This window comes from Alternaria arborescens (genome assembly GCF_004154835.1).
Source record: "Alternaria arborescens strain FERA 675 chromosome Unknown contig_4, whole genome shotgun sequence".
NCBI lineage: Eukaryota > Fungi > Ascomycota > Dothideomycetes > Pleosporales > Pleosporaceae > Alternaria > Alternaria arborescens.
Genome location: NW_021167859.1, coordinates 910,623 through 934,147, shown reverse-complemented (window position 1 = coordinate 934,147; position 23,525 = coordinate 910,623). Strand labels below are relative to the sequence as shown.

The 23,525-nt window shown below is 51.2% G+C and overlaps 12 protein-coding genes across 12 annotated transcripts; 6 read left to right on the top strand and 6 right to left on the bottom strand.

Moving 5' to 3' along the window:
• Positions 1 to 38: 38 nt before the first annotated feature.
• AA0111_g2421 (hypothetical protein) lies at positions 39 to 1,340 on the top strand (the record flags this gene model as incomplete). Its single annotated transcript, XM_028648191.1, has 1 exon — positions 39 to 1,340. The coding sequence occupies one exon, from the start codon at positions 39 to 41 to the stop codon at positions 1,338 to 1,340; it is 1,302 nt and encodes a 433-aa protein (XP_028509989.1).
• A 466-nt stretch (positions 1,341 to 1,806) lies between these two features.
• Positions 1,807 to 2,745, bottom strand: AA0111_g2420 (hypothetical protein; the record flags this gene model as incomplete). The annotated part of the gene is made up of 4 exons (XM_028648190.1): positions 1,807 to 1,952; positions 2,021 to 2,311; positions 2,366 to 2,443; positions 2,571 to 2,745. 4 exons carry the CDS (start codon positions 2,743 to 2,745, stop codon positions 1,807 to 1,809), a joined length of 690 nt encoding a protein of 229 aa, XP_028509988.1.
• Positions 2,746 to 4,117: 1,372 nt separating this feature from the next.
• AA0111_g2419 (hypothetical protein) lies at positions 4,118 to 5,155 on the top strand (the record flags this gene model as incomplete). The annotated part of the gene is made up of 1 exon (XM_028648188.1): positions 4,118 to 5,155. The coding sequence occupies one exon, from the start codon at positions 4,118 to 4,120 to the stop codon at positions 5,153 to 5,155; it is 1,038 nt and encodes a 345-aa protein (XP_028510293.1).
• Positions 5,156 to 5,682: 527 nt separating this feature from the next.
• Positions 5,683 to 5,961, bottom strand: AA0111_g2418 (hypothetical protein; the record flags this gene model as incomplete). Its single annotated transcript, XM_028648187.1, has 1 exon — positions 5,683 to 5,961. The coding sequence occupies one exon, from the start codon at positions 5,959 to 5,961 to the stop codon at positions 5,683 to 5,685; it is 279 nt and encodes a 92-aa protein (XP_028510294.1).
• Positions 5,962 to 6,815: 854 nt separating this feature from the next.
• AA0111_g2417 (hypothetical protein) lies at positions 6,816 to 9,111 on the bottom strand (the record flags this gene model as incomplete). The annotated part of the gene is made up of 2 exons (XM_028648186.1): positions 6,816 to 8,087; positions 8,143 to 9,111. 2 exons carry the CDS (start codon positions 9,109 to 9,111, stop codon positions 6,816 to 6,818), a joined length of 2,241 nt encoding a protein of 746 aa, XP_028510289.1.
• A 624-nt stretch (positions 9,112 to 9,735) lies between these two features.
• AA0111_g2416 (hypothetical protein) lies at positions 9,736 to 10,454 on the bottom strand (the record flags this gene model as incomplete). The annotated part of the gene is made up of 2 exons (XM_028648185.1): positions 9,736 to 9,765; positions 9,819 to 10,454. The coding sequence occupies 2 exons, from the start codon at positions 10,452 to 10,454 to the stop codon at positions 9,736 to 9,738; spliced, it is 666 nt and encodes a 221-aa protein (XP_028510290.1).
• Positions 10,455 to 11,145: 691 nt separating this feature from the next.
• AA0111_g2415 (hypothetical protein) lies at positions 11,146 to 13,177 on the top strand (the record flags this gene model as incomplete). The annotated part of the gene is made up of 2 exons (XM_028648184.1): positions 11,146 to 12,087; positions 12,140 to 13,177. The coding sequence occupies 2 exons, from the start codon at positions 11,146 to 11,148 to the stop codon at positions 13,175 to 13,177; spliced, it is 1,980 nt and encodes a 659-aa protein (XP_028510291.1).
• A 509-nt stretch (positions 13,178 to 13,686) lies between these two features.
• On the top strand, positions 13,687 to 14,957 carry AA0111_g2414 (hypothetical protein; the record flags this gene model as incomplete). Its single annotated transcript, XM_028648183.1, has 2 exons — positions 13,687 to 14,691; positions 14,889 to 14,957. The coding sequence occupies 2 exons, from the start codon at positions 13,687 to 13,689 to the stop codon at positions 14,955 to 14,957; spliced, it is 1,074 nt and encodes a 357-aa protein (XP_028510292.1).
• Positions 14,958 to 15,098: 141 nt separating this feature from the next.
• AA0111_g2413 (hypothetical protein) lies at positions 15,099 to 15,956 on the bottom strand (the record flags this gene model as incomplete). The annotated part of the gene is made up of 1 exon (XM_028648182.1): positions 15,099 to 15,956. The coding sequence occupies one exon, from the start codon at positions 15,954 to 15,956 to the stop codon at positions 15,099 to 15,101; it is 858 nt and encodes a 285-aa protein (XP_028510285.1).
• Positions 15,957 to 16,155: 199 nt separating this feature from the next.
• AA0111_g2412 (hypothetical protein) lies at positions 16,156 to 16,827 on the top strand (the record flags this gene model as incomplete). Its single annotated transcript, XM_028648181.1, has 1 exon — positions 16,156 to 16,827. The coding sequence occupies one exon, from the start codon at positions 16,156 to 16,158 to the stop codon at positions 16,825 to 16,827; it is 672 nt and encodes a 223-aa protein (XP_028510286.1).
• Positions 16,828 to 17,696: 869 nt separating this feature from the next.
• On the top strand, positions 17,697 to 19,744 carry AA0111_g2411 (hypothetical protein; the record flags this gene model as incomplete). The annotated part of the gene is made up of 3 exons (XM_028648180.1): positions 17,697 to 18,015; positions 18,066 to 18,187; positions 18,236 to 19,744. 3 exons carry the CDS (start codon positions 17,697 to 17,699, stop codon positions 19,742 to 19,744), a joined length of 1,950 nt encoding a protein of 649 aa, XP_028510287.1.
• Positions 19,745 to 20,603: 859 nt separating this feature from the next.
• AA0111_g2410 (putative 4-coumarate--CoA ligase 1) lies at positions 20,604 to 22,354 on the bottom strand (the record flags this gene model as incomplete). Its single annotated transcript, XM_028648179.1, has 3 exons — positions 20,604 to 21,230; positions 21,283 to 21,596; positions 21,640 to 22,354. 3 exons carry the CDS (start codon positions 22,352 to 22,354, stop codon positions 20,604 to 20,606), a joined length of 1,656 nt encoding a protein of 551 aa, XP_028510288.1.
• Between the last annotated feature and the right edge of the window lie 1,171 nt (positions 22,355 to 23,525).

Genomic DNA, 23,525 nt, shown 5'->3' with positions numbered 1-23,525 from the left:
CTGGCCCCATCTTCACTCTCGTTCACTACCCGCACATCATGCATTTCTCGCCCTCACGCCTTGTCATAGGCATCGCCGTCTTTGTTGCCGTGAGCTTCTTCTACACAATAAACTCGATATCAGCACGCGACCCTACATCCGTCTTCTTCAACCCACGAAAAGGCTATGCCCCCCGCTACTCCGCCATTAGACGACAGCAAGCCGAGTCCTTCATTTCGTCCTACAATCCCGCAAATGTGACCAAGGCTGGTGGTGAGAAGCAGCGAAAACTATGCGTGGGCATACCTTCATACCAGCGGGACGGCGCTCAATACCTGCCAGACGCCGTGGGCTCGTTGCTGGACGGTCTTACGCCCGAAGAGCGGCAGGAGATATACCTGATCGTCTTCATACCGCACTCGAACCCCGAAGCGCATCCTGCACACAACGAGGAGTGGTTGGCCGGTCTTGCCGATGAAGTACTGACCTACGGATATGGCTTCGACCGCATGCAGTATATTCGTATCATGGAAGCACGAAACAACTTTTTGGAGAAGGGTCTATTTGACTACCAATATCTGTTGGACAAGTGTACAGAGAAATTTACGCCTTATGTGGCTCTATTCGAAGACGATACCGTAGCCGTGGATGGTTGGTACCACCGTACTCTCTCTGCCATTCAGGAGGCAGAACAACAGGCAGCGTTGCAGCGGGCGAAACCCGACTTCCTCTATCTGCGCCTCTTCTACACCGAAGAGTTCCTGGGCTGGAATGCTGAGGAGTGGAGAACATACCTGAAAAACTCGGCATACGTGGCCATGGTACCAACCATCGTTATTCTCTTCTTTCGGTTCGCACAGCCGACTACGAAACTCACCCTCGCCCTTGTGACACCCCGCAGCTTCCTGGCAATGTACACCATACTTGGCATATTGATTCTTACGTATTTCGGTCTCGGTCGCATTACCGTCCAACCCATGGCTGTCGGCGTCCACGAAATGCCTCGTTTCGCCTGCTGCAGTCAAGCCTTCGTCTTTCCTACCGTCAAAGCTGGCGAACTCGTTGATTACTTCAAAGAGCGCCATCTCGGCTACATGGACGTCATCACGGAGGATTTTGCCAACGAAAGAGGAGAGCTGAGATACGCAATCACCCCTCCACTAGTTCAGCACGTGGGAAGGAAGAGCTTCCACGGCAACGATGTTGGCCCCATGAGCAAGTGGATGTTGAGTGTGGCCGAGAAGACGTGGAGTTTTGCGTTTGAAAAGTTCGATTGGAGAGCGTTGAAGAGGGAACATGAAGAAGTTGCGAAAATGAGAGATGAAGCGAAAGACATCGCTGCCGCTGGACAGGAAATATAGATTTGGGACTTGCGTAATGACTTCACTAGATCACCGACATGTTAGATATACCCATGAATTTGCCAATGTATTTTGTTTTAACAGTTTTGATATCCTTTTCATCTCCCGTGAATTGTCTGCATGTTGAGACCTCGACCACCTTCTCATGCATGTTCTCAAAGCAAATAAAACCGATTGATAATGTATTGTAGTAGAATCCTCGGATATTGAGATTATGCGTTTGAAACAATATTCACAAGAGAAACAACTTCAAAGAGCATCATGTCAATAAAAGGTCTGGAATATGGGTGTCGCAGCTGGACACTCGTCTTCTCTTTCTCATCAAAGGTGGCCATATCCCCTATGCAGTCTGATGCTACAGCATCACAACATACAGATACGAAGAAAGCCGGAGACGTCCTCAAACCTTTTCAGCAATCTGTGTCTGCTATGGGCAGTTCTCGTGGTAGGATCCAATTCCAAACGCTCACGTAGCCGGTTCATTGCAAGTCTGCGCTTTCTTCTCTTCACCATCTACGGGTATGTATTCGGCTCCAATCATCTTTGCCAGCTCCGCTATGTTGGTATGATCGACCGTATTCTGCATACGGTACATGTACTCGCATTCGCCATCTGTACACCATCGCTATTAGTACCATAGTTGAGAAGTTACAACATAGCTAGCATCAAGTGATACTTACCGGCAGACAAAACCACCTCACCACCATTCAAGGCTTTTGGACCTACAGAGTTCACATGCTGTAGATTCCCCAATGCACCCTTGATGCCACCAAAGATCCTGGACATGGTACTACCCGCATTGCGCATGTAATCTCGCTGTTCATCGCCAGCTTTCCCTTCAGCTAGGTTTGACTTGAACTTGAAGAGCTTGTGTAGGCGGAGTGTTGGGTCAGTGTAAATGGGGTACTTTGAGGATGAGTTCGTAGCATAGGTGTCAATGGGCTGGTAGGAGCCACATCCTACAACAAGGACTGGGTGCTATATGTTAGTTGAAACTATCTTAATTTTCCATTGGTAATGCGTACTTTGAGTATTAGCAGGCAGGTTTGATGGTGGTATAGATTCACTGATACAGCGAACGTACGCTTGACAGTTCAGACACCCTGCAGACGTCAGTGCTCCATCCTCTTGTATCCCGGTCTTAATCGCTTTGGTAATTTCCAGTGGTTGACGGCCCTTACAAATGATGTGGGCCCAGGGCTGTCATTAGTCACATTACCCAACACTTACAGAAATGCCGAATGAACACTAACACAGTCCTCTGCCCTTTGACTAGGTCACCTAGCGCCTTGGTCTTGCCCTCTCGGTCGTATACATCAATCTTGAGCGCTTCCGACAACTCCTCGGCTGTAGGCAATTTACGTGGGCTATCGACATTGGGAGTGTCGGCAGTAGAAGGAACCATGTTGTATAGCCCAGCTACTGATAGTGGGTCTCGGTCGGGAGTCTGTGGTGCTTGGTAAAGCTTTGTTGGCAAGCTGTTCCAACCTCTTGCTGTTGACGATGACGATTACAGGGAAACGAGCGGCGTGGCTTTGCGCTAACGGCTAGGCTAGCGTGGATGTGATGTAGCGCCATCGCCCGGTCGCCCAGCGCACCCAAAGCTACTTTCCCAGCCTTCGAAGTTCGTCAAATTTGTCTCATACTACTGTGTCGCATATTCATTCCAGGTGGAGAATAGAAGAGTTTTTAATTGAATGGCTATGTCGTACGTGTACAGCACGCGCCAGTCTGCCTGCACCGCCGCTTGATGAACGCCTTCTCCGCTATGGCAGAGGATAGCGGTTTTCCGAGATCGAAATAGAGAAAACGAGAAGAAGTCAAGGAATGAGAGATAGTAGGAATTCATGTCGTCAAACGAGGTCATGAGCCCGACTCTTCTCGCAATGCTCGACATGATCTGCTTTTTGCCCACGGGGATCTACCACGCATCGACTGCCGGTCCATGGTCCTACGCTTGAGGATGTTCCACATTGCAGCCATCGATGCACATGGTGACCGTACACCGTGTTCCTTCAGCAAAGCTGCTCGGCGACGGTCTTCGAGCGCAGCGGAGCGGCCTCTGCCGTTGACCTATTTTCCTGTGGAGAATCGGCTGCCAGACGATTACCACGTCACTACCCACAGACTTCTAGTGAAGTCGTATTCGGACTTTCACCAACCCGATGTCCATTCCATTCGTACATTTACCAGCCACCCTGCCTATTCTGTCACCGCTGCTCGGGTGACAGGCGAGGCGATCACCTTTCAAGCTCAATTGTCATCTGTTAGCCGCTAGCGTGGTCCTAATTATGGAGCAACTAGCCGATAGCTGCCCATGAAGCCTCGCCGGAATGCTTCCGAAATATCGAAAAAGATCCTCGAACCACCGGACACCCCTCGTGTCAAGCGTAGCATCGTCATGATAGTCGCTCATACGACTGTGCCTCGTATTGCGGCGGAAGAAGAGCCGAATATCGTAGAATTCCAGCTCTTCAGCCAATGAGCGTCAAATCGCCGCTCCGGGAGCCTCATGGTTGCCACAGCATGGTTCGAAAGCTAAGCAAGGTCGTGCTGAGTTGTGCTTTCTCCGAACATCCGGTCACACTCGGGCTATGCCATCAATTGAGAATGATATCCTCACGGCTATGTTCACGAAAGTTATATAGTCCAGCCATCGCATCGTTGACTATATTCATCCGCTTCTTCCATCGACAGTCAAGCACAACTACCATCAATCCCTCAACACATCCTACAAACACCCTTTTCACACGAAGCTCATACGAACAATTACCAACATGCTCTCCAAAGTCGCCGCTATTGCGTTGATGCTGTCGGCTGCGACCGCATCTCCTACTTTCCGCGCGCGCCAGGACGACAAATGCGTGACTGCCTACGACGCGTGCGTCGCTGCGGGCACTGCTGAAGTCATATGCTCATGCGATCGGACCGCTTGTTACGGTGAAGACGCTGCTCGCATCCGCGAATGGTGCTCCTCCCAGATTGCTGCTCTGCCCAAGTCGACTTCAGCTGCTACACCAGTCGCTTCAAGCATTCCTGGTGGCTGCAACCCGGCTCATCCAGGTTCATGCCCATCTTCGTACTTTGATACCACCACCGCTGCTCCAGCTGCAACTTTCACATCCATCTCCGGCATCCCCGGTGGTTGCAACCCTGCTCACCCAGGCTCATGCCCCTCCTCATACTTCGATACCACTACTGCGGCTCCCGCCGCTACCTTTACATCTATCTCTGGTATCCCTGGTGGTTGCAACCCCGCTCATCCCGGCTCGTGCCCTTCTTCTTACTTTGACACAACCACCAAGTCCCCCGCCGCGACCTTCACATCCATCCCTGGCATTCCAGGAGGTTGCAACCCTGCCCACCCTGGATCGTGCCCTACACCATCCGCCGTCGCTTCCCCTGTTGCAACAGCAGCACCGGGCTCCAACCCCAAGCTTGTGGAGGGCAAGACCTGGACCATTTCGGACCTAACCCGTTATTGCATTGAGGGCAACTCCGGCTGCGACTACAACTTCGCTGTTACAGCAGACGGCAAGACCGAGCGCTGCACTGTTATCCGCATGCCGGGTTCCAACGCTGCTAGCGAGAGCTGGGCCAACCAGCCATGCACCACTGGATCTGATTTGACCATCTCTTGGGGATACGTTGCGCAGCCCGCTCCTGCTTTCGCTGTCATCACGGTCAACAAGGGTTCTGAGCTTGCTTGGTTCGGTGTGTCAGACATCAATGGCGGAAAGGTTTCTCCCAGCAGCCCCTTCGGCTCTGGTGACTTCGGTACTCTTCCCGCCTCGCCTGTCTACACCTACAACTAGAGGCCTTCGATTTATGAATTATGAGAAGAAGACGATAGATCTAATGTAAAATGCACATCGAGGTTAATGTAATGGCTTTCAGAATATAGATTTAGCAATTCAAGCGTATAATGAAGATGTTGTTGAGTCCAAACCAACGCACGTAGCTTCTACTAGATCGACTTGTTGTGTCTTATCCTGGGATCACTGCCTGTTGCCCGTTCTCCTTCCAACATGACCATATGGGACAGACGAAGACACAATCTCGAGCTAGTTTTAGAAGAGATACATGAACACTAATTGGACCAGGTTATGAGTATGTCGAACTCGCGTTAATTTCTACTGCATACTAAGGTGCTCTGGAACACGGTACACTAAGCAATACATGGAGCTAGTTTTCAGTTGAATGGAAGAAGACCTGTGTATGTAGACTGAATCCTATGAGTGGAGACTATGGTGAGCCAATAGCACATCGTCCTTATAATGCAGTTCCCATCTCTTGGTGGTTTGGCATCGCTGGTCGCCCTTGATCATCATCCCACATCATCCTAGCCTGCCTTCTTCAGTAGAACACCTACAGCCAAGTCACTATGCTCTAGCATTACAGCCTGAACCTCCGCCTTGCGTGCAAGTGAGTCGTGGCTAGAGATGGTCTTGATGATGACGTCTCGCAAGCCTTTATCCTCGGCTATGGTCGTAGAGAAGGCATGTTTGATGGCAATGGGAAATGCTTCGTCGTCCCAGAAAGCTTCGCAAGCAAGAGTGAAGCTTTTGCATGCCAGCTCCTTGAGTCCAGTGACTTCATATTTGTCGGCAATCTCGTACATCTTCGAGTGACTAAGGAGCTGTGAAGATAATCCGGTAACTTGCGATGAACAGCATTCATTACAGACAAAGGCTTTGCATGCGGAATTGCAATTGATAGTGCAGATGTGGTGTGCGCACAAGCACCAATCGTCACATTCATCATCCGAACAGGTATGGGGGAAATCGTATGTATAGTCGCGTCTCCATGCAGAACACCAAACCGGGGTTCGCTTGATAACAATATTCGATGCATCATATAATTCCGTATGCTCAGAGTCCAGGTTTTCCAAGAGGTCTTCACTGTACGTGCCTGAGTATAAGTACTTTACGAGAGAAGCGATAGTTGTGGGTTCGTCTTAGGGATATTGATGACGTTTTCTTGAGCCTCCTACTTGTTGTCAACTTCTATAACATGAATGGAAAAAACGTTCGTTACCTTGCCAACGAATTTGATAGCTCGAGCGAAGAAACCTGCGCGTGTGCACACCACAACTTTGTGGACTTTGTAGACGTCACCGCCACATTGGATAGTCAAATCTGAATATTCACCCGAAGTGAAACAGCTGTGAGAGAGGTCAGCTCTTTCGCTGGTGTCGCAAGATTGTGGGAGGCTTGCCTCTCGACTGCATCTACGACCTGAAGACGTGAAGCTCCCACCATTTTCGAGAGTGGAGGTGACGACCTATTTAAGCGTGGAGGTGACAACGTGTTCGGCCATGGAGGTGACGACATATTTGTAGTGGAGTACGGGGTCGAGTGTCTGTGGGATGTTGAGCGCACAAGACAAGCTTTCTGTTCAAGTCGAAAGTGAAGGTGAGTGCAAGCACGGACCGCTTTGCTCCCGTTGACTACATACCCTGATATTGAGACAAGTTCACATCTTGCTATTTCCGGAAGTCACAAAACTAGTATCGACGTCACCATTGTTGCGCAAGTCAACCAAAAAATCATCCAGAGTTGACCAGTTCATCGGCTCTGGAAACTCGAAAGACGCCAGGTCTGTTACATCGTCCGGCGGACCCAGACTAGCATTGAACTCGGCCCAGTCGAAAGAGTTCGCATCGTTCGCGTTAGAAATCTCTTGAATGTGATCCTTGATCTTGATTTCCTCGTTACTCCAAGCCATTGCCGGCAGGGTTGCGTCGGTGATGATAGAGTTGGACAGATCTGGACGACGGCGTTGTCGGTGACGCTGACGTATAAGCTCAATGAAATGAGGCTCAGGAGTACATGGCGCACCCTGCGCTGCTTTGTAGGCGCCCCAGGCTTTGATTGTGAGATTGTCAACAGCTATAGGAAGCGCTCGCTTCAAGAGATCCCTATCGAAACTAGGGTGGAAAGTGTAGCTCTTTTCAATTTCTGCCCAAGCACTATCTACCTTTTCTCCTCCAGTCCGATGACGGAGCTCAGAGATAAGGTATATGAAAGCCTTCCACTGGAAATTTAGGTTGACATGCCACCTAAAGCCACGCAGCTCCTTCGTAGTGTATGCCAGGTTCTGCGAAGTTGCGACCTGGAGAGCCAGATCAAATAACATGTCTTTTTCCTTGGCAGAGATATCAACGTTGTAAGAGTCGGTGCTGTGAGCCATGAACCTCATCATGAAGAGGACAGACTTGGCGAGATGCATACATAGTAGGTGCCAAGGTATAGATAGGTCGCAATAACATAGGAATTTCCGCTGGAAAAGGTTTTCAAGTTCATTGATGGCTTTGTCTTTGGTAGCCACTTGTACCGCGCTTGTACTGAGTCGGTGCCAAAGGCCATCAAAAGTAGTATGGTCTTCCGCTGATCGCTTGAGAAAATCTCCAACGTGGCATCGAATGAGGAAAAACATCATCTCGGTGGCGCCGTCGTGTTCCTTTGGCATCTCTCTCATTCCTGGGAATAAGTCGCTGTCATTGATGTTGGATGGCATTCCCACATCGCCTCGAAGGATCATACCAGATGTGCCAGTTCCAGCGAGCTTCTGAGACGAGCCTTCGAGCACCATGATCTGCCACCAGAGGCGCCTACGAATCTCTGCTTCGAATGGCGGTAGTTTCAGAGTGTCGCCATCACGATGAAGACCGATGCGTTGGCCAATCCTTTGTGCGATACCGGAAAAGATCCAGATCACTCTGGCGTCGAAGTCCTGTAGAGACAGCTGTCGTGTATTAGCGTTCAGACTGGAATATCAAGATCACTATCCAAAAACTTACAACGAACAGGGTGAACGATTGTAACAGCATGACACTGGAACTTCTTAAGAAGTTTGCATTGGCCAATGCATGCTGAGCACCTTGCCGGAATCGTTGAGTCGCTATGCCTTTCGGCTCTCCCAGTATCAGCAGGCACTCAACATCTTCTAACGACTCTACAGTTATACAGTAGATAGCAAATAGAAGGGCTTCGGTATCTCGGGGAAGAGCATGGAGATTATCACTTGCGTCTAAAATGAGCTGCTGAGTCGTCGGCGCGTGGCAAATCTTGACCAGCGGGTGAATGTTTCTGAGATAGCTTTGCCATAATTTGAAGATCTGGACCGGGTTCGGGTGTAGAGACAGAAGATTGCTCGACGTTGAGTGCACGCCCATGACCAGTGCGGCGCCATCCGTGGCCGACGGAGACAGTGGGACATTGTAGTTACCTCCGGACACCTCTTCATCTGAAGACTCATCGAGGATGTCCTTGGGTTCACGAAATTCAGCGTGCAAGCTTGTCCATAATCCGTTCTCCAAGTATCGCGATCTACCCTCTTCCAACACGAGGACACCAACTTCGGATGCTACGTGTGCTTTTCGCGCTCGACTAGGCCCATGTGGTTCCAGGAAACCATTGAATCCAGTCACCAACTCTTCACCACGTGTAGCCTTCGCGTAGTGTTGCTTGACCAAGTCTTCTGGCTCCACTCCGAGTTGGCGGAGCGCGTCTTCGTACACGCGTAACCTGGTAGCTACGTCGATTTCGCGCACGCCCTTCTTTCTTCGTCGGGCTGGAGGTGGGGCCTTGTAAACACATCGAACCCGGATCTTGGTGCAGTTCGCACAACCATCCGGCCGCTTATCGCACTTGACTTTTCGTTGAGCACATAGTACACACGAGAAGCTCTTAGATGCTGGTGGCTCCTGGGCCGTAGTATTGGTGGGATGAGATGCATCCAAAGGGGCATCTGAAGGCGCTGAGACCATCTTGACGGACGACGATGTCGTATGGCTGCACGTGCTCATACAGTATGCAGTCACTATACCGAAGTACAGTCAGATGCGACGAAGACGGTATGCGCGAAGTTGAACGACCCTAGGGCTTACTCATTGATGCGCTAAACGGTGTCGCCAATTTTGGGGGCCTTAAACCCGCGGGGGTGTGGACTCCGGAGTAGACGCTTTCCCGATGGTGCCTTAAATTGAATGTAGCATATACGAAAAATTCATAAAGTCATTCGGACCATGAATGGCTTCTTTCGGGCGACATTTTTACTATGAGCATTAAGATTTGAGATACTACTCCTCGAAGATGCTGGAATCGAATCCTTTTGCTATTGCACTCAAATCCTCGCCAATGGATTCAAATTTCAGCGTATCTAAACTCCTGACATGCACAACAGACAGCAAATATATGAAACCACACTGATTCATGTCTGAATCTGCTGTGTGAGCCGTAGGAGAAAAGGAACCCTAATAAAATGCTCATGTTTGCAGCATCCATCATACGTGACATTAGCATACCACTTATTTTGATACTAGGATAGCCTGCAAATAACGCAAATAAAGAGAGATGATGAAACTGGCCTCTTTCACATTCCTTTTTGATGACTACGACTGCTTTGCAGGTCGTAACATAAGCTAGCACGATGTTAGACATAGTACAAAGTAAATTTGGACTCAAAGGGACTTACGATAAAGTTCATCAACTCCTTTCCACCCCACTGTCTCAGATCGATACTCACCTCTTTGACTGGCTGAAAACCATGCCGCGCATACATTGGCGCCCCCATGGGACTGGCTTCGAGAAAGGCTTCGACACCGACCTCGTCCGCCCTTGCACAGCCCCATCTTACCAGCATGCTTCCGGCTCCTCTTCTCTCGTGGGCTTGGAGCGTGGCTAACGTATCCAATACGTAGTAGGGTCTGTTGCCAAGAATCTCCCGCTTGTTTGAGTTGAACAGAGTGTAGAGACTTTTGAAGAGCTCTGGGTCACTCTCGTCGTACGGTTCTGGGATGGTGAAACCAGCATCTACCTCTTCCCAGGTACGTTCCTTCGCGCCTTCTTCTTTTGGCTTGACGTAGCGCCAACGTGCGCCTGCGACCATCTCACCAGTCGAGGTATCGACACACTTGAGGTAGAGGATGCCTTTGTTGATTATGCCATCACGTATATCTTCTGTGACTCTGTCGAGCGTTTTCTGAGATGGCTCGCCCCGAGAGTAGAGGATGTTGTTGATGGTGTTGCGAAAGACCTCATGCCGTATACGCATATATTGTTCTGCTTCCTCGGGTTTGAGAAGTGAAATGGCGAGGCTTGAATCTGGCATGTTGTCGGTTGCCTGGAAATGGAGAGGTTTAGAGGTCTGGGGTGAGAGAGAAGAGTAACGACTATAAATATGGGACTTGACTATGAGACATGTGACAACACTAGAGATATATCAAGGCCTGAAATGTGCTTATATACCCATCTATCTGCCTGGACAAGAGTCATACAAGCCTTGCCCGGTTAAGTATCGCCTAAGATGCGCGTCGGAGTCGGAATAGTCAGCCAATGGCAGTCCGAAGCATGTTGCGTAAGAGTATATACGATTCTCTTCACTCACGGTTCAGGGTGCTGTAATTTTCGTTCCGCGTACTTGACGTAAAAGGACAGAGTTTTTCGCTCCAGATTGCATACTGTGTAGGCCTGACAGACAATGCTTTCCTACAGTTGGAGCGCGTTAAACTGCGGGGTTGGGTAATAGCCTACAAAAGGCAGACCTGTTGAACATGGCCTTGGCATCAATGTCAATCAACACAATACCCTTGTCTCACTATCGGAAGGTGCTCAATCTTGAAGGACATGCTCGTCGCTAGGACATGGTGCATCTCAAGTCGTGCGTGGTTGTGGATCAGAGGTGCTGGCTGCGGAGCTTCGCCTATCTTTGCCGCGTACCAGGGCTATCCCTGCAACAATTTCTCCCTCAGTTTTGCGATGGCGCGCCAGCAGCTCTCTCTGCACATTCACGAGAACTCGCAATGGCGTCCGTAAAGACAACTCCACACAAATCTGGTGGTCACCAGCGCTACGTACCCGAGAATGCGAAGAACCCTGCGCGCTTTCAACCCGAACTCGAAGGCGGCGACGATGCAAATGCAGGCGCGCTGCAGCCGGTGAAGGAACCACAAGAAGACGACTTTGAAGGCTTCGGCACAGAGGAGGAGTCTGGGAAAGATGGCGCTCAAGACGAAGACAGCGATGCAGAGAGCATAGATATCCAGACGGAGCCAAAGCGGGAAAAGCCTGTCTTGCCCAAGGACGCCGAGGAAGAGGAGCTGGAGCGCATGATTTTCGGCGACTCGGAAGGTTTCCGTCAAGGCCTGGAGAATTTCTCCCTCGATCCTACCGCCGGCGCATACGGAGATTCATTAGACGAGTCTGGAGCAGAGGCGGCCGACCTGGACAATGTGGCAGACCAAGATCTATTCTTCTTCGATGCTGGTCCAGTTCCTGCACCTGCAGGCTCTGTAGCCGCAAAGGTAGCCGAGTCGGATGAGGATGACGGCAAACCCGCCTGGGAAGACAGCGACGACGAAAGACTGGTTGTTAGTCTGGCTTCGGTGCCGCAATTGAGGAAGTTGCGAGAAACGGCAGACGACGACATGGTCAATGGCAAGGAATACACGCGGCGGTTACGGAAGCAGTACCAGAGGCTATACCCCACCCCAGACTGGGCGGCACACGCGACAGGCAAGGCCAACAAGAAGCGGCGACGGACCATGGATGACGACGAGAGCGGCGAGGAGTCTGCCAGCGACATGGACGTGGATGAAGACGATCTCACTACGCAGCCACTGGCTCTGCTACTCAAGGATGCGGATATTCTCTCACGCACTTCAAGGAGCATGGCGAAGCGAAGAAAATTACAAGCAGGCACCATCGACATTCAACGATTGAAAGATGTCGCGAAGGCCGGGCCGGTGAGTAGCGCAATACTATCGTACACCAACATCTTACTGACCATTTCTCTAGTCGGCTGTCACCTCCCTCTCCTTCCATCCTGCGTACCCACTCCTCCTCTCATCTGGCCCTAGCTCAACGCTCTACCTTCACCACGTCAACCCCAACCCGCCCAACCCGAACCCTCTTCTTACGTCTCTGCACATCAAGCGCACCCCGCTGGCAACAACAGCATTCCATCCCTCCCCCTCGGACTCGCGCATATTCCTTAGCGCACGACGCCGTTACTTCCATGTCTGGAACATCGCAACAGGCAGAGTTGAGAAGGTGTCGCGTGTCTATGGCCATCAGCACGAACAGCGGACAATGGAGTTTTTCTCCCTGTCACCCAACGGCAAATACATGGCTCTCAGAGGCTCTTCAAGAAAGGGCGGTGGTGTTGTCAACATTCTAGATGCAAGAACTCTTCAATGGGCGACACAGGTGCGCATCGAGTCAAGAGGCGGAATTGCAGACTTCGCGTGGTGGGGTGATGGCAGCGGTATGAGCATTGCGGGAAAGAACGGAGAGGTGACTGAGTGGAGCGTCCAAGAGGGTGTCGTTGGACGATGGAACGACGAGGGTGCCGTGGGCACTACAACCATCGCACTTGGCGGCAAGAGCGGGCGTGAAAGCTGGCTGGGTGGTGATCGATGGGTGGCCATTGGAAGCTCAAGTGGCGTGGTCAATGTCTACGACCGGCGAGCATGGAGCGAGAAGGACCCGTCAGTCGACAGCACGAAAGCCGACTCAAATGGTGGTATCCCAAAGGCACCGAAGCCGTTGCGCGATTTGCAGAATCTGACGACGCCCATCTCGCATCTTGCCTTCACAGCGGATGGCCAAGTCCTTGCCATGGCGAGTCGCTGGAAGAACAATGCCATGAGGCTTGTGCATCTGCCATCAGCTACTGTTTTCAAGAACTGGCCTACAGAAAAGACGCCACTTGGCAGAATCACGGCAGTCGCGTGGGGAAGGCCGACCGAAGAGGAGGAGAAAGAAGGCAGCCTTGCGCAACTAGCAGTTGCCAACGAAGCTGGACATATCAGGATGTGGGAGATAAGAGCGTAATCGGAGAGTTGATACAATCAGAAGCTGCCCGGTCGCTACTGCTCCAACAAACTTCACCGTCTAGTGATGTATGTTAAGAGCATGCTGTGAAGAAAAAGGACCTGTGCTGTTTGAAGGAGTAGAGCAAATGATGGTGACTATGGCGATAGGCAAGCTACATTTGCAAGGATTAATCAAGCACGGATTCATACATGTCAAATCGTCGGGTGCTGCGACATCCCGAGACAAGAGCGACCAACCACTACATTTCTTGCCTTCCACACGCCCTGCAAACATCTCGCGTCGTTCTCACTCTATCAATCCATCGTCTTTGCTCACTTTGTTATTAACGCACTCATGGCAGGCACGCTCTCGATGCGCTGGGCTTTAAAGCATCAGTCTGTTACTGCTGTCCTTCATCACCACAACAACAGCACTTTTGAATACCTTGCGCAATACAATCTTTGCACAACAGCATATCAGCGTCATCTTCGCAGGTGTATCATAGCAACAGCATTTCCTCTCTCATCATGGGTAAGAACAAAGTCCGCAACAAGAACAGAGCGAGGAAGGAAAACACATCTACGAGCAGCACCAGTGGCTCCAATATCCCCTCAACATTGACATCTGTGAACGAGAACGTCAAAACCAGATCCACGAGCAGTGCAGTTGATCGTCGGCACCTACTAGCAGACCCTATTCAAAGCAAGCTCAGCATGCCAGCCACCGCCTCACTCAAGGACGCAACCACATCCAAAACTTCCACCAGCACCTCGCCTGCTGCTCCTATGTCGCGTATAAAGGGTGCTCAAGAAAAACGAGATTCGGTCATCTCAAGTACATGGGAAGGTCCAAAGCAGCACCCCCAACCCAAGACGAAGTCTTCGAAACAGTTCTCGTGGGGGTTTAAGCCTGGTGGCTGGTGGCCATGCCGTGCCTTGAAGTGGACATACCACTTTTTCCTGGCCTTGGTTCAGATACACTGGACCGACCGGCAAACCCTCCAGGATCTTGTCCTGACATTAGTTCTGATTGGCTTGGCTATCGCTGGCTTCTACGTCGTACTAGATTTTCTGCTCAGAGCACTGCCTGGAGTCGCCGCTCAAGGCTTGGATGGAAACTGCAGCGTCGTCTATGTCACTGTGCCTGGGCCGATCATTACGGTTTCGCTCATCGGTGCATCTCCTACAAATCCTGCAAGAGGTACATACTACTTCTCCGTCATCAACGGCACAACAGAGTGGCTCAACAGTATCTCGCCGCCCAGTCGTTTCAGTACCCTTATTACCCGAACTGCGGATATTACACCTATCGTTTCTTCGTTGTCGATAATAGGAACATCTTCCTCCGGTGCTGCCACCGCATCATCAACGCAGGCGACGACTACATCTGCGCTGTCCATATTCAACCCTTCTACTCCAGAACTAGGCGCAACGTTTACGTCGTCATTGACCTCTGGATTCACATTTGGATCGTCAGTCGGTACTAGTGTCTTTGGAAGTAGTCCCTTAACTTCTTCGTTGGCTTTGTCGTCTGTGAGTTTGTCCCCGTTGGGCCCAACATCATCTGAGACGTCGGACTTAACTCGACCGATCAACCAACCACAGAGACCATATCCGTCGTTTTCTACATCTGCCACCGTTATCACTACCAGCAGCAGACTCTCTACTGTCGTCACTACGCTATCTACACTTGTCTTGCCATCCACCTTCTCCACACCCTCGATTTCTAGTCTCCCATCCGTCATCCCATCGAGCAGCCTGCCTGGTCTGAATCCAAACCTACCTTCGAGCACGTTTAGTGGCATGTCTTCGCAGCCTACATCAGGGCTCAGTCTACCGCTGACTTCGAGTGTTCTTACAACATGGACATCAGTTCTATCAAGTAAATTGACTTCACTTACCACTAGCATAACGACCTCTTTGGAGTCCTCTGTGTCATCTTACACTCGGAGCGATGGCTTCACTGTGTCTCTTCCAAGACCTTCCTCAGAAACATCTTCTCCTGCCGGCCCGTCTTCAAGCACCTCGAACCTACCTAATCCAAGTCCTAGCCTGGCCAGCAGTACTGGGAGTTCCTCAAGCACATCATCAAGGACTCTTACCTCATTGCTAGGTACAAACTCCGGTATCACATCGGGTAACTCGGTTCCAATCAGTTCAACTCCAACACAGATCAGCAGTACAAACAGCATCTCGATCACACTACCGACAGGATCTACCTTGTCACTCTCTACACTGTCTGCTTCTTCACTCAACTCAATTCTTACACCGAGCTCTACTTCATCATTGCAGTCCTTGAGTACGTCTTTGACCAGCATGCTGGTCTCAGATACCTTGACTGGATTTCCTACTTTATTTCCTAGTACAAACTTTTCGTCTTCAATCGTCAGAAACTCAACGTCTTCCTCTGCACTATTGGTGTCGAATACCATAACGAGCTCCAATCCCAGCTCTAGCTCTCTGCGTGGCAGCTCAACCTCGCTTGATGGCACTATGAGCATCCAGACCGACACCATTGCATCGATGTCTCTTGCGAGCTCCGGTGTTGTCTCACCAAGCACCCTCACTTCAACATTGACGTCGTCGACAAGTACCTCTCCAGTAGTAACTCCACCTTCTCCTTCTGGCCTAAACGCAACGTCCTCGTCTCTCTTCCGGGCCGTGACCAAGGTGATTTCGTTCGGAGATGCTGCAGTAAGCTTCGTTTTCCCATCACCCAACATCACGACGACAATGTCATACTGGACAGGACTATACCCTACAGTAACTGGGCTGATGCCATCGGACTTGCAAACCATATCGTTGACAACACGGACTGAGCGGCAGACACCGCTCTCAGCCCTCCCTTCCTTTGAAGTGTTTTCATCCAGGTCGAGGCGCTTTAAAACGGTGGTGACGACGATATTCGAAGAAGGCGATGAAGGAACGTCAACATTAGCGAGGCGTCAGGACATTCCCATCACAGAGGTCGAGCCTACCCAAACTTTGGAGACAACCATGCTTGCAACGACAACCGTGGCGCTTCCTGATCTCCCAGGACCGTCGTCTTGTGGCGAGTCGGGCAACTTCACACTGACTTTCGATGACACAGTCGTCGGTGATGACAACAGCATACTGCTTGTTGCCAATGGCATGACGAACCCGTACCACCACCTCTTCTATGCCAACGGATATACATATATACCTGACATGTGGGAGCCATACCCCGCTATCTCGCAGCCAAACATCGCAATGTTCCTGCCTCTGACCGGGCGCCTCCTTCCAAACACGCCATTTGCGGGTATGATGCTTCCCGGTGAGCTTGGTGCCGGACCACGGGCTTCGGTCGATGCCTACTGGTTCAACGCGTACTCTGCCTACTTTGGTTGCGCTCTCAGCGGTCTCGAGCCCTGTACACTGCGGATGTCTGGCTATCGCTATGACTCTGTCCTCAAAGAAGAGGTGCTCGTTGCAGAACAGAATGCGACGATTCCAGCATGCTGGGGGTACATCGACTGCCACCTTACCCAGGTCTTTTTCAACGACCAGTTCCGGGCGCTTTCTGGGATTCAGTTCAATGCCTACACATACCTGTTGGGCATACCGCAAGTGCACATGGTGGACGATCTGCAGATGGAGTGGTACAACAACACCTGTTCGGCTGGTATACTACGTATCGGACACAGCTAGCGTATTGGTCTAGGGTGTCAATGGAGTGGCGAGGCGTCGTACTATCTCATTGGATATGTGTTATACTGTTGGAAGATTTCAAGAAGGATAGGATGATAACAAGACTAGCATAGCAGTTTTTGGAGGAGGTGTGTCTAGACCTGAATTGAAAAGATGGGTCTGCAACGAATGCGCCGCTCTTGCTGCAGATGACCGTGATGGCAGCCTCAGGTGACAGCTAGGTGCGAGAGTTGCAGTGAGGCGTAAAGGCTCGATTGGGCGGCGACATACTCCACGGCAATGGTCGTCCGAGATGTGTTTCAGGCGGGAACTGCCATGTGAGCTGAAGGGGAGTCAACTACGCGTCGGCAGCCAACTCCGTAGGGCGGAGGCCAGGAACGACGCGTAGGGTGGGTGCAAGCATGCCATGGCGACTTCCGAGGTCCCCCATGCACACGTCCAGGGTCCTCTTATGGCGTCACGCGGCCGCGACGATTAACATATCACGCGCGAACCGCTGAGGCGGCAGCACCACGGGCATTCGATATAGCCGGCGTATCATTCTCCAGCGTTGCTTGCATTTCCGTTTCCTCTTTTCCCACTTCTCGCTGCCCCTCTTATTCGCCTTGTCCCCAGGCCCCAGTGTCCCCAATTGCCCCGTGGCTGGCGCGGGATTGTCGCATGTCCTCGTTCCAGTAGTCCGCCACAAGCGACCTGCCGCTCTGCAGCCTTTACCGCGTAGATACTAGCGTTTGCCCGACAAGCTTGCCCTCTTCACGGGTGATAGCAGTCTCTTTCTCGGGTTTCCTTGTCTCTGGGAGAAATCTCTCACTGTCGCCGAAGGTAGACCGCCGATTCAGGCCCGAGGCCCGCTACCATTTTTCAGAGCTATGGCTACCTTTGCGCCTACCAATTTTCCTTCAGACGTCGGCGAGAAACCCCACCAGGAGCCCCCACCAAAGCATCTCCAACACGGACCCTTCTCCCATCAACTCAACCCGCCAACCGCGCCATACACGTCGAATCCACCGCAGGTATCACGACGAGCTTCACGCGACCTCCGGCCCCAGCATTCCAACGGCGCAATGGCGGGCGCAAACGGTCATGGACCCATGGCAGTGCCTGGCGGGCGCATCAATGGCCAAGAGCATCGAGCAAACTTGCGCGACATGGGCTTTGCTGGCCCGCGCAGTCCGCCAAACAACAAGAGTAGGTCGAGACAACGCCCAATGTGTGCACACAGCGGCTGACAAGGGCAGATACCTCACACGTGCCCTGCAAGTTCTACCGGCAAGGCGCATGTCAGGCTGGGAAGGCGTGCCCGTTCTTGCACTCCGATGAGCCGCTGACAGAGCGAGCGCCCTGCAAGTATTTCACAAAGGTGGGACGATTGCAAGAGACGATGGATTGTTACTGATTGCCCAAACAGGGAAACTGCAAGTTCGGCCAGAAATGTGCTCTCGCCCACATCCTCCCCAACGGCCATGTCGTGAACCGCGGAAATGCCGGCGGCCACTTCAGCCGCATGAACATTCCACACCATCAGGAGCTACCTATGAACAGCTCGCTGCTTACCATGCAGGCACACATGGGCGGTATGCAGCCCGGCTATCCTTACGCCATGCCCGACGAATACGCGAACCAGAAGAACCAGTACGACATGATCCCGACCATTGACACCACTTTCTCTTCCCACCCAGGTTCCAACTACGGCTCTCCGCCAAACGAGAACGGCCGACTTCCAATATCGCCAACCCAAAAGGGCCTGAGCGTCATGGACGTAGGACTCCCAGCCTCGTTCGACAGCCAGGGTGTCTCCACCATGGCCCGATATGGCCCCATCGCCTCCTCCGTACCCGCCAAGTTCCTTGCAAACTCTCCGCCATCCTCATACCAAGCCGACTCGCCTGCTCTCCGAAACCTACACGACTCTGCATTTGGAGATGGTCTGCGGAGAGGCATTGCGGGATTGGGATCATCCCCGCCAGAATCCGTCGAGCAGCCAGTGGGGCGGAGGATGCTACATTCCGAGCTTGCTGCTAATCGGTCTCGGGGTATCATGTCTTCAAGTGTGGGCGCGCGTCCGACGTACAAGGACGAAGAATGGGATGAGACGGACATGATTGGCAAATTCGAGGAAGACCTACTGCCAAACTCGCTCAGCGATCTTCTCACACCCCAGGAAAAGATGCGCCGCTTCTCCCGTGACCAGGGCGAGAGCGACAACCGCACCTCACAATCCAGGTTTGGTGTATCGCCAACAGCATCGGACCTTAAATATGGATCCCCATCGGCCGCAACCGCCTCCCCCTCGCGCTTCCAGTCCATGTGGGCCAAGCCGAGAGGACCGACCTACGAGCAAGGGTTTGAATCAGGTTCCCTCCCAGGTCAGTCAGCTTTCGGACACGTCGGCTCACCACTACGCAACTCAAGCCTCCACCCGGGAGCCAGCCCTTCGTTGCGCGCTATGAATCGACCGACTACTGGTGATATGAGCCCTTACCTAGCTTCGCCTCCCCGTCAAGCTTCCATGAGCATGATCAGCCAACAACTGCAGCGAACTCGACTATCATCTCGTGAAGAGACTGGCATCACCAGCAACCCCGTCCATCCGGGGATCAACCGCGTTACCTCGGCATCCAGCATTGGTAGCTCCAGTGGGCGTCTTGGTATCGATCGTGCTGTAAGCAGCAGCAGCATTAACCGCGAGAGGATCGAGGAAGAGCAAGGTCTTTTCAGTATGGAAGAAGAGGACGACCTCAACAAGAGCAGGGATGGTGCCTCTACTACCTCCAGTACGAGCAACAAACGTTTAAGTGGTCTATCCTGGGGCAGTGGCGGCAAGGGCAGCCCGAACCTTGCACCTGTCGGCGGCCATCGCACTACTGGCTCGTCTGGACTCGGAAAAGAAACCGGACCTTGGGGTAGCAATGCTTGAGTCGACGCATCAAGTATGTGGCAAAGATGAATTTGCCTAATCTCATCCCTCGGCTCGCTCTTTTAGCGACATGTTCACGACACCTATACAAAGGCATTTTTTCCTATTTCTACAAAAAAAAAGGTTGGAAAACTTTCAGCGTTTCTGGCGACTTGCATACGGAGTGTGTTCCCCTTCACACGGATTCCTCCCTCCCTCTATATTCCACGGCATATACAAAAAGTCTCTTAGCTTTGGCTTAACACTGTCGAGCGGACATGGCTGGCGTAACACATGACGGGTGTCATCTCGTCCCCACTTTTCTTTTCACTGGAGTATTCTTTTTATCAAATGGTCTTCATGAACAACGGAGTTCAATAAGACTGCAACAATTTCTGGTCGCAGGTTTTTTACTGGTAATGTGGTGGACAAGGTTTACTGAGCACGAGTATTTACGACGGATATGAATCAGCATGGGTAGCTTAGATAAATGTATATATACTTGATACCTTATAAGAGGACTACTGATGAATAGATGTGTGCAATACCACGTATGATGAATTTGTCCAGTTTTTCTTAGATCCTGATGTGCAGCCTACATTAGAATCTAATCAAGAGACTTACAAAGACGAATAATATTGTGGATTCATAGGTCGTCTATTTAGATATTTCTTACTCACGGATTTTGTGGCAACTACTGTGATCACTGCCATGCATGTGCGCAGGAGTCCATCAAAGGACTTCATCCGTTTTAAAACGAATCTGTAGAGGGTTCTGTGCCGAGGGGAGTGAACACCTGCCTTGAAGACCAATCTCCTAGGTTGAAATGATTCTGTCTTGGGAGAAGGGTATAATAAATTCTACTGAAAGTCCATCTATCTCACAGCTTCGGCTTGGAGACTACACCCAAGGGTACATCATCTTTGCTTCTCTCCTTGAGTATCCGTCTCAAAATCTTCCCGCTTGCACTCTTCGGTATCTCTTGGATAAACACAATACCACCTCTTAGTCGCTTGTGGTTCGCTACCTTCTTGTCCATCCAGTCCACTATAGCCCTAGCTTCGGCCTCTCCAGCACCAGCGTGGCTAGCCTGCGAGGCCACGATATACGCCCTGGGAACTTCTGTATGCTGCTGCTCGTCGTTGACCCCAATAACCGCTGCGTCATCTACAAGTTCGCTCTCCATAAGCTTTCCTTCGAGTTCAGCGGGTGGCACTTGGAAGCCCTTGTATTTGATCAACTCTTTGACTCGATCAGTGATGTAGAAATTATGCTGTTCGTCCTGAAAGCCGATGTCACCCGTTTTGAAGAATCCATCAGATGTGATAGCCTCTTTTGTCGCCGACTCGTTCTTCCAATATCCTTTGAAGATGTTGGGGCCGCTGAGCCAGAGTTCGCCTGCTTCGCCGGGACCGAGTTCTTTGCCGTCGGCTGAAATATACTTTGCTTGCATGTTTGGGAACATCTTTCCTACGCTTCCCACAGAACTGTACCACTCATCCCATGGCTTTGGCTGGTTATTAGCGGTTTACCCTTCTCTGATACAAAGACAAACGTACCTGGGTATGTGTCATTGGACTTGTTTCACTCAGACCATAAGCTTGGTTGATCTTAAGCTTCAGCCTTTTGTGCACAGCGTCGACCAGCTCTTTGGTCAGTGGAGCCGCGCCGCTCGTTATCATCTTGACTGACGAGAGGTCGTACTTGTCTACCATCTTATCTCTAGATAAACGCACGATGACTGGGGGTGCAACGTAGATGAACGTGATTTTGTGCTCTTGTATCGTTCGCAGAAAGATTTCCATGTCAAAAGCAGGCATTACTACAAGCTCGATACCGCGATGTAATGTTTGGTGCACCAAGCCGGTAAGACCTATCTTTGTTAGATTCTACTTCGGAAAGCACTTGCAACATACCGTATATGTGGAAGAACGGGAGTACTCCGAGAAACTTGTCGTTTGCTGACGAATACCAGTTTCCGACTGCTCCCTGTGCCAGGAGTAGATCTGCGACGATATTTCGATGGCTAAGCATAACACCCTTTGGTAGTCCCGTGGTTCCAGAACTGTAAGCAAGGAATGCCAAATCTTCAGGGTCTGTCCTCCTCCTGCGATAGCGCAGTGCACCTGATGTTTTTCGGATGCTAGTCCAATGCTTGCATCGATGTGTCTCATCCTTCTCGGTACCCAATAAGATTACTCTGTCACTTGGAATTCCAACCTTCTCTGCGGCCTTCAACGCGGTATCCAAGAAGGCCTTGGTTGTGACAAGTGCCTTAGCTCCAGAGTTCTCCAATTGGTAAGCCAGCTCATCTTTGGAGTACCCTGGGTTGGCAGGCGTGACGATGCCACCGGCAAAGAACGTTCCATAGATGACGGACGGTATATCGACATCGTTGGGTGCATATAATGCGAGGACGTCGTTTTTCTGCCAGTCCCAGAGATTTCTCAGGCCTTCACCAAACAATGTCGCATGGCTCTTTACATCAGCAAACGTGTATCGTCGGTCAGAGTTGATGGCGCGATATATGACTTTGTCGTCGGAGAAGTCGCGGTCTTTGCGATCGAACATCAGACCCCAGAGGTCGACACTCGGGATCTTTACATCCGGAAAAGGCGACTTGGTAGGCATCTTGGACTCGACAGCAGAAAGGAGTAACAGGCACACGGTTGCGTCTGGAAGATAGTTTTCAGACAGCTATAGGATTTCGCATATAGCGATGTAGAGTAAACATGCATATTAGTCTATGGGCGAACTAGAGATGCATGGAGACGTTTGGTTGTGGGGAACCTCGGCTTTGAGCCTCATGACGTCGTCTACCCTTTGGCCCTATTGCCGACTCGCATTGCAACATCTATACTGCCTCTGGCGATATTCAGCTCCCTTAACGAAAACTGGAGCGATTCGAGGCAACAACATTTTACAGCGCCATTGTGTAGTTGTAGCACTTGGAAGCCATGGAGCTGTCATTTCTTAACTTATTGACCTTGCAGTCCGTTACAAGAGTGAGCAACTCACATCTTACTTTCCAGCCACGCATTCGGCTCTGTGCTTCTCAAGATACATGGATTGTAGATTGAAGCCTCTGGAACATTTGTCGGGACTGTCAGGCAAACTCTTTGAGTCAGTGTATGCAAAATATCAGATAGTCAAAGGACGCGACGACCATCTTCATCGGTGCTAAAAAGTAGAAGGCAAAAGTTTGCTGCACCTATCTACGAGCAGCAACCAGCTCGTTCTAAAGCAATCGGTTGCTTCAGTTGACCTTTAGTCTAAGAACGTCATAGGAACAGTTTTGCGATGACAAACGCACTGCTGTCTCCGGAAGCAAGCAAGCGCCTGATAGCACAAAGTGCACCGAACGGCTTACATGTTTAGTCCGGTACATCTAGAGCATGCGAGCAACCGAGAAGCAATATATCCGTTAAGATTCAGGTCTAGACCATAGTTGCGCGGCTAGGCCTGGAGGGACAGACTGGGTGAACTGGTGATACAAGTACGGGTGTGTGTTGGTGTTACGACTTTAGCTAAATCGACGATGAGATCTGACGATGTAACAGTGCACATGGATAAGGGTCCAGACTATGGCAGCTTGACAGTGTTTGCTAGGATTCCACACCCGCAGCGACTCAAGACCGGCCCTGTATTTGAATTGACGAATGTGATGCCGAGTTCTTGAGTGTTTGAATAAAGAAGCCATGCGGAGTAAATAGTGGACAGACAGAAGCCGCGGCTAAGGAACCCGTTCCCGCAGAAGGCGCACGGCCTCCAGAATGGTGGGGGAAGGCACAACGACCGAACG